Source organism: Zea mays, chromosome 3 (assembly GCF_902167145.1).
Source record: "Zea mays cultivar B73 chromosome 3, Zm-B73-REFERENCE-NAM-5.0, whole genome shotgun sequence".
In the NCBI taxonomy this organism is placed as follows: Eukaryota; Viridiplantae; Streptophyta; class Magnoliopsida; order Poales; family Poaceae; genus Zea; species Zea mays.
In genome coordinates this window covers 169,474,527-169,488,871 of record NC_050098.1, presented here as the reverse complement: position 1 = coordinate 169,488,871, position 14,345 = coordinate 169,474,527, and the positions used below count along the sequence as shown (strand labels likewise).

Here is a 14,345-nt window from a genome sequence, read left to right as displayed (position 1 = left end):
GCAAACTTAGAATTTCTACCCTTCTTCACTAGAATGTAGCACTTGCTCCCAAATACACGAAAGTAAGATACATTGGGTTTGTTACCGGTTAGTAGCTCATATGAAGTCTTCTTGAGGAGGCGATGAAGGTAGACCCTGTTGATGGCGTGGCAAGCCGTGTTCACGGCTTCCGACCAAAAGCACTCGGGGGTCTTGAATTCTCCTAGCATCGTCCTCGCCATATCAATTAGCGTCCTGTTCTTCCTCTCTACCACACCATTTTGTTGTGGTGTGTAGGGAGCGGAGAACTCATGCTTGATCCCTTCCTCCTCAAGGAACTCCTCCACTTGAAGGTTCTTGAACTCGGACCCGTTGTCGCTTCTTATCTTCTTCACTTTGAGCTCAAACTCATTTTGTGCTCTCCTTAGGAAGCGCTTGAGGGTCCCTTGGGTTTCAGACTTATCCTGCAAAAAGAACACCCAAGTGAAGCGGGAAAAGTCATCAACAATAACTAGACCATACTTACTTCCTCCTATGCTTAGATAGGCGACGGGTCCGAAGAGGTCCATATGTAGTAGCTCCAGGGGTCTTGATGTGGTCATCACATTCTTGCTGTGATGCGCTCCTCCCACCTGTTTACCTGCCTGACAAGCTGCACAAGGTCTATCTTTTTCGAATTGTACGTTAGTCAAACCTATCACGTGTTCTCCCTTTAGAAGCTTGTGAAGGCTCTTCATCCCCACATGTGCTAAGCGGCGATGCCACAGCCAGCCCATGCTAGTCTTAGCTATTAAGCATGCATCTAGACCGGCCTCTTCTTTTGCAAAATCAACTAAATAAAGTTTGCCGTCTAATACACCCTTAAAAGCTAGTGAACCGTCACTTCTTCTAAAGACAGACACCTCTACATTTGTAAATAGACAGTTATATCCCATATTGCATAATTGACTAACCGATAGCAAATTATATCCAAAAGACTCTACTAAAAACACATTAGAGATAGAGTGCTCATTAGAAATTGCAATTTTACCTAACCCTTTTACCTTGCCTTGATTCCCATCACCGAATATAATTGAATCTTGGGAATCCTTATTCTTGACGTAGGAGGTGAACATCTTCTTCTCCCCCGTCATATAGTTTGTGCATCCGCTGTCGATAATCCAGCTTGAACCCCCGGATGCATAAACCTGCAAGGCAAATTTAGGCTTGGGTCTTAGGTACCCAACTCATGTTGGGTCCTACAAGGTTAGTGCAAATATCCTTAGGGACCCAAATGCAAGTTTTGTCTCCCTTGCATTTTGCCCCTAACTTCCTAGCAACTATTTTCCTATCCCTTCTACAAATAGCAAAGGAAGCATTTAAAGCACAATAAATTGTAGAAGGTTCATTCACTACTTTCCTAGGAGCATGAATAATATTCTTTCTAGGCACATGATGAATAGCATTTCTCCTAGACATATTTCTACCATGCATATAGGAAGAACTAGAAGCAAACATGGCATGAGAGTCAAAATCATCATAAGCATTATAATTCCTATAAGCATTTCTAGTTTGTCTCCTATCATGATACATAAAAGCATGGTTCCTTTTAGTACTACTTGCCATAGGGGCCTTCCCTTTCTCTTTGGCGGAGATGGGAGCCTTATGGCTTGTTAAGTTCTTGGCTTCCCTCTTGAAGCCAAGTCCATTTTTAATTGAGGGGTGTCTACCAATCGTGTAGGCATCCCTTGCAAATTTTAGCTTATCGAAATCATTCTTGCTAGTCTTAAGTTGAGCATTAAGACTAGCCAATTCATCATTAAGCTTGGAAATTGAAACTAGGTGTTCACTACAAGCATCAATGTCAAAATCTTTACACCTAGTACAAATTACAACATGTTCTACACAAGAATTAGATTTATTTGCTACTTCTAATTTAGCATTTAAATCATTGTTGACACCTTCTAAAGTAGAAATGGTTTTATGACAAGTAGATAATTCACCAGAGAGCATTTCATTCCTTTTAATTTCTAGAGCAAGAGAATTTTGTGCACTAACAAATTTATCATGCTCCTCATATAAAAGATCTTCTTGTTTTTCTAGTAATCTATTCTTGTCATTCAAAGCATCAATCAACTCATTAATCTTATTAATTTTAGATCTATCTAATCCCTTGAATAAGCATGAGTAATCTATCTCATCATCATCACTAGACTCATCCTCACTTGAAGAAGCATAAGTACTAGTATCATGAGTGCTTACTTTCTTCTCCCTTGCCATGAGGCAAGTGTGACGCTCGTTGGGGAAGAGGGATGACTTGTTGAAGGCGGTGGCGGCGAGTCCTTCATTGTCAGAGTCGGAAGAGGAGCAGTCCGAGTCCCACTCCTTGCCTAGATGCGCCTCGCCCTTTGCCTTCTTATAATTCTTCTTCTTCTCCCTCTTGTTCCCTTGATCCTAATCACTATCATTGTCGGGACAGTTAGCAATAAAATGACCAATCTTACCACATTTGAAGCACGAGCGCTTCTCCTTTGTCTTGGTCTTGCTTGGCTGTCCCTTGCGACCCTTAAGCGCCGTCTTGAATCTCTTGATGATGAGGGCCATTTCTTCATCATTAAGTCCGGCGGCCTCAATTTGTGCTACCCTGCTGGGTAACGCCTCCTTGCTCCTTGTTGCCTTGAGAGCAACGGGTTGAGGCTCATTAATTGGACCGTTTAGAGCATCGTCCACGTACCTCGCTTCCTTGATCATCATTCGCCCGCTAACGAATTTTCCAAGGATTTCTTCGGGCGACATTTTGGTGTACCTGGGATTCTCACGAATGTTATTCACCAAATGAGGATCAAGAACGGTAAAGGACCTTAGCATCAATCGGACGACGTCGTGGTCCGTCCATCGTGTGCTTCCGTAGCTCCTTATTTTGTTGATAAGGGTCTTGAGCCGGTTGTATGTTTGTGTCGGCTCCTCGCCTCTTATCATCGCGAATCGTCCAAGCTCTCCCTCCACCAACTCCATCTTGGTGAGTAAGGTGACGTCGTTTCCCTCATGTGAAATCTTGAGGGTGTCCCAGATCTGCTTGGCGTTATCCAAGCCACTCACTTTGTGATATTCATCCCTGCACAATGAAGCTAGAAGAACAGTAGTAGCTTGTGCATTCTTATGAATTTGCTCATTAATGAACATGGGACTATCCGAACTATCAAAGTGCATTCCATTTTCTACAATCTCCCATATACTAGGATGGAGAGAGAACAAGTGACTACGCATTTTGTGACTCCAAAATCCATAGTCCTCTCCATCAAAATGAGGAGGTTTACCAAGTGGAATAGATAATAAATGAGCATTGGCACTTTGAGGAATACGAGAGTAATCAAAGGAAAAGTTTGAATTGACCGTTTTCTTTTTCTCGTAGTCGTTGTTGTCATCCTTTTGAGAAGAAGAAGATTCGTCGCTGTCGTAGTAGACGATCTCCTTGATGCGCCTTGTCTTCTTCTTCTTCCCGTCTTTGCGCTTGTGGCTTGAGCCCAAGTCGGTAGACTTGTCATTCTTCGGCTCGTTGAAGATAGACTCCTTCTCGTTGTTGTCGACCACCATCCCCTTTCCCTTAGGATCCATTTCTTCGGGCGATTAGTCCCTTCTTGAAGAGAACGGTTCTGATACCAATTGAGAGCACCTAGAGGGGGGGGGTGAATAGGTGATCCTGTGAAACTTAAAAACTTGAGCCACAAAAACTTGTTAAGTGTTAGCACAATAGTCGCCAAGTGGCTAGAGAGAAGTCTCAACAAAACACAATACCACAAGAGATCAAACACAGAGATGACACAGTGGTTTATCCCGTGGTTCGGCCAAGACCAACGCTTGCCTACTCCACGTTGTGGCGTCCCAACGGACGAGGGTTGCAATCAACCCCTCTCAAGCAGTCCAAAGACCGACTTGAATACCACGGTGTTTTGCTTTGCCTTTCAATATCCCGTTTGCGAGGAATCTCCACAACTTGGAGCCTCTCGCCCTTACACTTGAGATTCACAAAGAAATACGGAGTAAGGGAGGGATTAGCAACACACACAAATCCACAGCAAAATGTGCACACACACGGCCAAGAATCGAGCTCAAGAGACTATCTCAAAGTTCTCACTAGAACGGAGCTCGAATCACTGAGAATGACAAACGAATGCGCAAAGACTGAGTGTGGATGATCAAGAATGCTCTTAGGTTGCTTGGTCTTTTTCTCCATGCGCCTAGGGGTCCCTTTTATAGCCCCAAGGCAGCTAGGAGCCGTTGAGAGCAAACAGGGAAGGCAATTCTTGCCTTCTGTCGCGTGGCGCACCGGACAGTCCGGTGCACACCGGACACTGTCCGGTGCCCGATTTCCTTCCTTAAATGGCGAAGCCGACCGTTGGCTGACTTGGAGCCGTTGGCGCACCGGACATGTCTGGTGCACACCGGACAGTCCGGTGCCCCCTTCTAGCCGTTGGCTCGGCCACGTGTCCCGCGCAGATTGCGCGGCTGACCGTTGGCCCGGCCGACCGTTGGCTCACCGGACAGTCCGGTGCACACCGGACAGTCCGGTGAATTATAGCCGTACGTCGCCGGTGAATTCCCGAGAGCGGCCACTTCGCTCGATTCAGTCTGGCGCACCGGACACTGTCCGGTGCACCACCGGACAGTCCGGTGCTCCCAGACTCAGCAGAGTCTTGGCTGCTCGAGCCAAGACATTTCCAATTGGATTTTTCCTGTTTCCAGCACTTAGACACAATACATTAGTCCATAAACAATGTACTAAGTCTGAGAAACATACCTTAATCCTTGATTTGTACTTTGTTCACCATTTTACACTTAGGCACTTGTGTTGGACACCAAATCACCAAAATACTTAGAAATGGCCCAAGGGCACATTTCCCTTTCAAAGTTCTTGACTTCCCTCTTGAAGCCAAGACCATCCTTAATTGAGGGGTGTCTACCAATCGTGTAGGCATCCCTTGCAAATTTTAGCTTGTCAAATTCACTCTTGCTAGTCTTAAGTTGGGCATTAAGACTAGCCACTTCATCATTTAATTTAGAAATGCAAGCAAGGTGTTCACTACACGCATCAACATTAAAATCTTTGCACCTATTGCAAATCATAACATGTTCTACACAAGAGTTAGATTTATTTGCTACTTCTAGTTTAGCATTTAAATCATCATTAACACCTTTTAAAGTAGAAATGGTTTCATGACAAGTAGATAGTTCACAAGAAAGCATTTCATTCCTTTTAACTTCTAGAGCAAGAGAATTTTGTGCACTAACAAATTTATCATGCTCTTCATATAAAAGGTCCTCTTGTTTTTCTAGTAATCTATTCTTATCATTCAAGGCATCAATCAATTCATTAATCTTATCAATCTTAGTTCTATCTAAGCCCTTGAATAAGCATGAATAGTCTATTTCATCATCATCACTAGACTCATCCTCACTTGAAGAAGCATAAGTACTAGTATTACGAGTGCTTACCTTCTTTTCTCTTGCCATGAGGCAAGTGTGATGCTCATTGGGGAAGAGGGATGACTTGTTGAAGGCGGTGGCGGCGAGTCCTTCGTTGTCGGAGTCGGATGAGGAGCAATCCGAATCCCACTCCTTTCCAAGATGTGCCTCGCCATTTGCCTTCTTGTAGTTCTTCTTCTTTTCCCACTTTTCACCCTTCTTTTCCTGGTCACTATCATTATCGGGACAATTAGCGATAAAATGACCAATCTTACCACATTTGAAGCAGGAGCGCTTCCCCTTTGTCTTGTTCTTGTTGGGGTGCTCCTTGCGACCCTTTAGCGATGTCTTGAATCGCTTGATGATGAGGGCCATCTCTTCATCATTAAGCCTGGCCGCCTCAACTTGCGCCACCTTGCTAGGTAGTGCCTCCTTGCTCCTTGTTGCCTTGAGAGCAATAGTTTGAGGCTCTTGGATTGGGCCATTTAATGCATCGTCGACGTATCTAGCCTCCTTGATCATCATCCGCCCGCTTACGAACTTTCCAAGGATCTCCTCGGGCGTCATCTTCGTGTACCTAGGATTCTCACGAATATTGTTCACAAGATGTGGATCAAGGACGGTAAAGGACCTTAGCATTAGGCGGACGACGTCGTGGTCCGTCCATCGCGTGCTTCCGTAGCTCCTTATCTTGTTGACGAGGGTCTTGAGCCTGTTGTACGTCTGTGTTGGCTCCTCCCCTCTAATCATCGCGAATCTCCCGAGTTCGCCTTCCACCAACTCCATTTTGGTGAGCATGGTGACGTCGTTCCCCTCATGTGAGATCTTGAGGGTGTCCCAGATCTGCTTGGCATTGTCCAAGCCGCTCACCTTATGGTACGCGTCCCTGCACAATGAGGCTAACAACATAGTAGTAGCTTGTGCATTTTTATGAATCTGTTCATTTATAAATAAAGGACTATCCGAGCTATCAAATTTCATTCCACTCTCTACTATCTCCCATATACACTATACCACAACACCAAATTAGTGTCTGACGACCGTCGCTATAAATAGAGAATTAGCGTCAAATTGTTAGTCGGTATAAATAGCCACAGATGGTGAGTCGGTATATGTCTAAATTCCAACTGAGTGTTAGTCGTTATATTTATCTTTTAATAGTGTCGCGTTGTCAGTCGGCAATTCATACCTATAGCATCGCGCTGTCAGTCGCCATAAAAAACATGTGCAATTTACCCCTGTTGGCGCGCAAAGCCCAAAACCCTATTACTCAGTCGCCGCGAAAACAACCAGCCGCCGCGCGCCGCCAATAACCGCCGTCACCTCCCCAGCCGGTCGGCCGCGCGCACTCTCCTCCCCAACGCATCCGCACGCCGTCGGCTCCTCCCATCCTCGCGCGCCGTCCCCAACCCATCCTCGCGCGCCGTCCCGCGCGTCCCCAACCCATCCTCGCGCGCCGTCCCGCGCGTCCCCAGCCAGCCGCGCGCGCAGTCCGCCGTCCCCAGCCACCAGCCACGCGCGCGGTCCGCCGTGCCCAGCCAGCCACGCGTGCGGTCCACCGTCCCCAGCCCGCGCGCGCAGTCCGCCGTCAGCCAGCTAGCCACGCGCGCGCGCAGTCTCCTCTGCAGCCACGCGTGCAGTCCGCCGTCCCGTCCCCGGCCCAGCCGCGTGCCCTGCTACGCCAACCTTCATCCCCAGCCGGCGCCCCACTTCTACTGGAGCGAGGCCGACCACACTGGAACGAGTCAAGCGGAGAAGCGTCGGCGCGGCTACGGTACTGTCGTCCGATCCCAGGCAAGTTTTATGTCTACATTGTTTAAAACTTCAAATTATGATTGCAGTCATGATTATGCTACAATGTTTAAATGTAAATTAGTGGGGAAGGAGGGAGTTGTGAGTTGATAACCTGAAATATATTTTTCTATAACTTTGATTGCAGTCACTGATTTCTAAGAAGTAGTCCTAAACCATGGTGGATAAGACATGGATCAATGATGATGCTAGGTACAAATCCATTATAACACAAATATAAATGTGATATCTATAGCTTAAATGGAATTTAACCTAAGAATGAAAATGATGATGCATGTAGGCACGGCAAGACATATTTACAAGGTGTAAACAGCTTCTTGGCTTTTGCATTTAGAAATTCGGCTGTAGGGAACAAGATTTTATGCCCTTGTAGAAAGTGTGTTAACTCGTTTTGGAAAGAGGCAAGTGAAATACGTGAGCACTTAATATGCGATGGGTTTCTAAAAGGGTACACGATATGGAACTTGCATGGTGAGACTAGCTCTGTTGTGAATCATGGAAACTATGATTACAATGAGGTTATGGAGGAACCTAATGAAGATGATGACATTTCTGATTTGCTTAGAGACTTAGCTACTGGTTTAGATGATAGAGGAGATTTTGAGGATACAAGCTCTTTTGTTGACCCCTGTGAGGAGCTAGTTGCTATTCAAAAGTTGGTTGCAGAAAATAGCAAAGAGTTATATCCAAACTGCAAGAAATATACGCAGCTACGTTTCCTGATTAGATTACTCCACATCAAACTCCTCGGAGGATGGACTGATAGATCTTTTAACTTACTACTTGATTTACTTAATGATGCACTCCCTGAGGGTTCAGCACTCCCAAAAAATTTTTATGAAGCAAAGAAATTGGTGAAAACCGTAGGAATTGGGTATATAAGTATTCATTCATGCGAAAATGATTGCATTCTGTATTGGAAGGAGAATTTAGATCTGAATTCATGTCCAAAATGTAAGGTTTCACGATGGAAATCAATAAAGAAGAGTCTAGATGGGAAACATGTGTATAAGGTTCCAAAGAAGGTTCTTCGATACTTCCCAATAAAGAAAATGCTCCAAAGGTTATTTTTGACCTCCAAAATAGCAAATCTAACACGATGGCATGCTGAAGGTCGAAAAAAGATGGTTTACTTAGACATCCAGCAGATTCACCCCTATGGCAGGACTTTGACAACAAACATCCAGAGTTTGCTGCAGATAGCCGTAATATTCGCCTTGCATTTGCAACTGATGGCTTTAATCCATTTAGGTCCATGAATGTTAGCTATAGTGTTTGGCCTGGTATTTGTATTCCGTACAACTTTCCACCTTCAATGTGCATGAAGCAATCAAATTTCATCCTTTCTTTGTTGATTCCTGGTCGAAATGGACCTGGTAGTGACATGGATGTCTATTTTCAACCCCTTGTTGATGATCTGCTAGATATGTTCGTCAATGGAGCTAGAACTTATGATGCTTCAAAGGGTGAATTCTTCAAGTTGCGAGCTGCACTATTATGGACTATTACTGATTTCCCAGGTCTAGGATACACATCTGGATCTGTCACATCTGGTGAAGCAGCATGTCCTGATTGCAACTACCACACTTGTTCACTTAGACTTAGTAATGGCAGCAAGAATTGCTATATGGATCATCGTAGATTCTTGCTTGATGACCATCCATTTAGGTTTGACATTGATAGATTTGGTAAAACTGAGTTTAGGCCAGCACCTACTCCGCTTTCTGGAGAACAAATTTTAGAGTGCACTAAAGATCTTAATCAAACTTTTGGCAAGGATCCATCTAGAAAGAAACCGGCAAACAAGAGACGCAAGAAAGGGGAACCATTACTCATTCTCAAAAGGAGATCTATTTGGTTTCAACTACCATACTGGAAAGATTTATTGCTGAGACATAATTTTGACATCATGCACATAGGGAAAAATGTGAGTGAAAGCTTACTTAATACATTCCTGGGCACAGATGGGAAATCAAAGGATAACTTGAATTCTCGGTTGGACCTTCAGGCCCTAGGTATTAGAAGTGAACTTCACCCTATTGAAGTAGAAGACCAACTTTATTTACCACCAGCACCTTACTCAATGAGTCCTGCTGAGAGGAAATTATTTTGCCAAGTACTAAAAGGGGTGAAGTTTCCTGATGGTTATGCAGCTGATATACGACATAATGTACATGTCAATGAGAGGAAAATATTTGGACTTAAGAGTCATGAGTGCCACATTATTCTACAACACTTGCTGCCACTTGCTGTTAGAAAAATATTGCCTACAATAGTCAGTGCTGGAGTGATCCGTATATCTAATTTTTTCAAGAAACTTTCTGCACCAGTCATTCGAATAAGTGACATGAAAAGTCTTGAGGCTGATATAGTTGAAACTCTGAGCTTTCTTGAGACTATATTCCTGCCTTCTTTTTTTGACCTCGATTGATATGCAGCAGATGATGATGCTACTAGTTAAGCGTCGCTAGATGCACAAGCAGTCAAGCACATTCTCTGCACTTGCCTGAAGCGAAAGAAGCTTCGCCTTCACTTGTTCAGACGAGCTATACACATGGTGGCTGAGTAATCTATTCACTAGTATTTTTTTCTGTCAAACTTTGGATCGGTTCCTGCTTTCCTTTTTTTTGACCTCGATTGATCAAATAGCAGAACTGATGCAATTCATCAAATAGCAGAACTGTTCTGTCATGTGCAGAAGCAGAACTGTTCTGTCACAGGCAGCAAGGATTATGTTCTGTTCCAAACTTCCTGGCTGGTGCCGCAAGCAGAACTAATAGGATTCTGTTCTGTTCTGTTCTATTCCAAACTGTTCTGTTCTGTTCTGTTCCAAACTGTTCTGTCACAAGCAGAACTAATTTTAATATGCTTGCCTAGTCCCAATTATAAAGGTTCAATATGAATTCTAATTGGAGCACCTTGTTTTATTCTTGTAGAGAACTCACAACACCAGTGGTGCTGCAACTGAAGGTCATAATTTGCGTCGAAGGACACAAAGAAATTTATCTGAGAATGCAAATGAGCAGATTGATGCAAATATTGGTTGTGATTCAATTGGAGATTTTCTGTGTGACAATGATGGTAATTATTCTGTTGTTGCATATACTTTTTCACCTTGCTATAGTACAACTAATGTGTTTAAATTAATAGAATCCCATAGTCCACAAAAGAAGAGAAAAGGAAGGGGTATTACAAAATTGGAGGACATATTTGCAAGGGGATCTGAGATGACAAAAATTAAGATAGAACTGAATGAATTTGGTCAACCTATTGGAAACAATTCAAGGAAGTTTTCTAGTGCTATTGGATGTCATGTGAGAAAGAAGTTGTCAGTTAGCAGTGTTGACTGGAGACTAGTGGATGGTGAGAAGAAGTATGAAGTCTGGACCGACCTAAAGGTATTTGCCCAAGTACATTATTACCGTTTCTTAGGTTGAATTTGTTTCTGACCATTAGACCAAGTTGTGATTATATTTTTTTGGTTGGAAAATCAGAAAATCTTCGATGTAGATGATGCTGCCTTTAACTGGTTTTTAACCACTGCTGGAAGGAAATGGAAGGATTTTAAGTCAACCCTAAAGGCGCAGTATTTTAATGAGAATTTAATAGAAGAGGACATGAAGAACAAACATAGTGGAAGGGTTAGTGATGAGGATTGGAAGTTTCTTTCTGAATATTGGGTGTCTCCTGAATGTGAAGGAAAGACAAAAAAAGCCAAATTTAGTCGTTCAAAGGTTGGGGTACTTCATACATCTGGTAGCAAGAGCTTTGCTCGCTCTGGCCATGAAATGGTATTGAAGCAATTTGACTGTTGAATTTACATTATGATTTTTCATTTTCAATTGTTAATATTAAAACAATTTACAGTCTAAGGAACTAGGACGCCCTCCTCGAAGAGATGAACTCTATATCAAAACACATACCAGAAAGAATGGAGTTCCAACAAGACTTGCTGAACCAGTTATTGTAAGTTTTTGTGAACTTGACATTTATTGTAAGGTGTTTTTTTGCATCACATTTGCTACTGAACCTTTCTCTTTTGCAACTCAATTTGGGTAGAACAAACTTAAAGAATATGTTGAGGCCCATCCAGAGTTGAAGGAAAGAACAATTCAAGAAGGTGATGCTTTTGCTGCTGTTTGTGGAGAGAAAGAGCCAAGAGGACGTGTCCGAGTTTTGGGTCTAGGACCAACTCCCCAAGATATTGGTACCCCGGGCTTGAGAAGTTACACACCCACAAGACTCCAAATGGAAGTCCTAGCCCGCAAAAAGGCTGAACGTGAGAAAGCTGCTCTAGAACAACGCATAGCAGAAATGGAGGAGAAAATGCAGGAGCAAAGGATGGCTCATGAAATGAGAGATGTGGAAATCATCTCGCATGATGGTTCTAATACACGACACCATCCGGTAAAGTAGCTGAACATCTTAGAGTCATTTTGAAATCTATGGAATATTTATTACTTATTACCCTCATATTTATTTTAGGACACGAGGTCTGGACAACATATTGATCAAACACATAATATTGCTCAGTTTCATGAAGATGAAGCTTATGTGGAGGATGAAATCTCTGATGAGGGTGAAAACTTGCTTGGCAGCAATCATGTTAGTGTTACCCCTGCAGTACATCCATCTAAAGGCAACCCTATCAATGGTACCCCAACAATGCAGCCCTCTAGCAAGACGACCAATACAACCCCAGTAGTGCAGCTATCTCAAGGCAACCCTACTAATGCGTCCCTAGCAGTGCAGCCCTGTCAAGGCAACACTAGAGCTATCCCAACAAGTCTGCCTCTTCACACTGAACTTGTAAGTTTTTCATCCATCCTTCAAAGTTTCTAATTCTCATTTGCTAGTGGTTCTGTACATTTATTATATTCTTATAATTTCATTGTTTGCTTCAGATTGGAAAGGATGTGATCTTATATGCCATATTGAGAGATCATCCTGTGGCTAAGGGAACAATTATTTCAACTAATCCAAGCTCAGTGCTAGGAGGAGTTGCTCTAGGAAAGCAATATTGTGAGGTTGTTGTGAATGTTGTGCTGAAAAGGGATGCCCTTCTACCTCGCCCATATGGTTATTTGGAGGAGATGGGTGATGCTGATCGGATGTCGATCGCATGGCCGTACAAGAGAGTAATAAGCTATCTCTTTGTTGTTTTTTCATATATGGTGATTGCATATTTTCTAACTAATGGTTTCTATGATTATATAGCTAAAGGTGAGCAAGACATCAAAATCATCCCAGAGTGCTACAGGTAAATATATGATTGACATTGTACCACAATTCTATTTTGTGGTATCTACCACTAATTTCAGTAGATATTCTTGGTTATGACTGCTTCTGGCTATGTGGCTGATTTCAGTAGATATTCTTGATTTTAGTAGGTATGTGGCTGCTACTAGTTAGAAGGTGTTTACATCTCCATGATGCTCCTTAAGTTCCCAAATTCAGCAGGAATGTGTCGAGCCACATTATTTTTGCTTAAGTTTCTGCGGGAATTAGAGTAGCTGCTCTCTAAAATTTATGCATCTCAATAAGCAGCAGCAAGGTGTTGTGATCATGCAGTTCTGTTGCGTTCAACTATTGTATATTTAGCTTAATCATGGAGCAATGGTGGTATCTATTCTATAGTTTATTTTGGAATGAATTTCTAAGTAGTCTACTAATGATTTGGGTTTTAATTTTGTCAGGAGGGAGGTCCTAGAGGTAGTAAGTCACTTGTTTACTCCATGATGACAATAGCAAGCAGATCGCGGTGGTGCCTATGGATGCTACAACAAGAAAGATCAAAAGTTCTTTTGGATGGATGCAGCTACATATTTTGTTTTGTATTTTCTCCAAAAGAGAAATTTGCAAGTGAACTTAAAATTGTGAAACCAACATGTGGTTGTACTAGCTAGTATCTCTGAGCTTTCACAAGCCAAACTTAGTGTTGTTGCTGCTTATTTTGATCTTTATTACAACAAAAGCAAACTTGTGAACTTTATGTATGAATGTAGTACAATTGTTATTGTCATGAATGTCAACATGAGCTATGTATGAATGTAGTACAATTGCTATGTATGAATGCAGTACAATTGTTATCTGATGTTGATGATAATTGGAAATTGCTAGTAATATATTTTTTTAGGCTCATATAGCAGTAGCGTTTGATTGTTAGTCGGTAAAAATACATATATCGCATCAGGCAGTGTGTCGGTATAAGTTCCAATAGCGTTTGATTGTTAGTCGGTAAAATGCATATATCGCATCGGACAGTGTGTCGGTATAAGTTCTAACAGACTGTCCGTCGGGATAAATATGTTAGTCGGTATTTCTTTTTAACGTCTAACCGTTCGTCGGTATAAACATGTCTGTCGCTATAGGTTTATGCCGACGCCACTTACAGCGTCAGAAAGTGTTAGTCGGTATAACTCTATAGCGACTGATAGTACGTTGCTATAACGGTTTATACCGACTGTAAGTAAGTCGTTATTGCTAGGTTGTGGTATAGTGATACTAGGATGGAGAGAGAACATGTGACTACGCATTTTGTGACTCCAAAATCCATAGTCCTCTCCATCAAAATGAGGAGGTTTACCAAGTGAAATGGAAAGCAAATGTGCATTTGAGCTATGCGAAATACGAGAATAATCGAAAGAGAAGTTTGAGTTAACTGTCTTCTTTTTCTCGTAGTTGTTGTCGTCATCCTTTTGGGAAGAAGAGGACTCGTCGCTGTCGTCGTAGTAGACGATGTCCTTGATGCGCCTCGTCTTCTTCTTCTTCCCATCTCTTCGTTTGTGGCCCGAGTCGGTAGGCTTATCATCTTTAGGCTCGTTGACGAAGGACTCCTTCTCCTTATCATTGATCACAATCCCCTTGCCCTTAGGATCCATCTCTTCGGGCGATTAGTCCCTTTCTTGAAGAGAACGGCTCCGATACCAATTGAGAGCACCTAGAGGGGGTGAATAGGTGATCCTGTAGAACTTAAACTTTAATGCCATAAAAACTTGGTTAGGAGTTAGCACAATAAAGCCAAGTGGCTAGATAAGAGTCTTTGCAAGACACGATAACCACAAGAAGATCAATCACAGATAGACACAGTGGTTTATCCCGTGGTTCGGCCA

General features: G+C 42.8%; 1 protein-coding gene and 1 long non-coding RNA gene across 2 annotated transcripts; both read left to right on the top strand.

Annotated features, from left to right (window-relative positions):
- Window positions 1–11,298: 11,298 nt before the first annotated feature.
- LOC103652340 (uncharacterized) lies at window positions 11,299–12,075 on the top strand. The gene is made up of 2 exons (XM_020550954.1): window positions 11,299–11,640; window positions 11,719–12,075. Exons 1-2 carry the CDS (start codon window positions 11,482–11,484, stop codon window positions 12,073–12,075), a joined length of 516 nt encoding a protein of 171 aa, XP_020406543.1. The 5' UTR covers window positions 11,299–11,481.
- A 68-nt stretch (window positions 12,076–12,143) lies between these two features.
- Window positions 12,144–12,493, top strand: LOC118476719 (uncharacterized). Its single transcript, XR_004857237.1, has 2 exons — window positions 12,144–12,371; window positions 12,451–12,493. It is a non-coding gene; the product is annotated as an uncharacterized lncRNA (long non-coding RNA).
- The last annotated feature ends 1,852 nt before the right edge of the window (window positions 12,494–14,345 follow it).

What these genes read in the sequence shown, in the direction of transcription:
- LOC103652340 (XM_020550954.1), top strand. Translation starts at nt 11,482, where the DNA reads ATGGAAGTCCTAGCCCGCAAAAAGGCTGAACGTGAGAAAGCTGCTCTA. An exon ending in CTAATACACGACACCATCCG is followed by an intron (nt 11,641 to 11,718) that starts GTAAAGTAGCTG and finishes TATTTATTTTAG; the next exon opens with GACACGAGGTCTGGACAACA.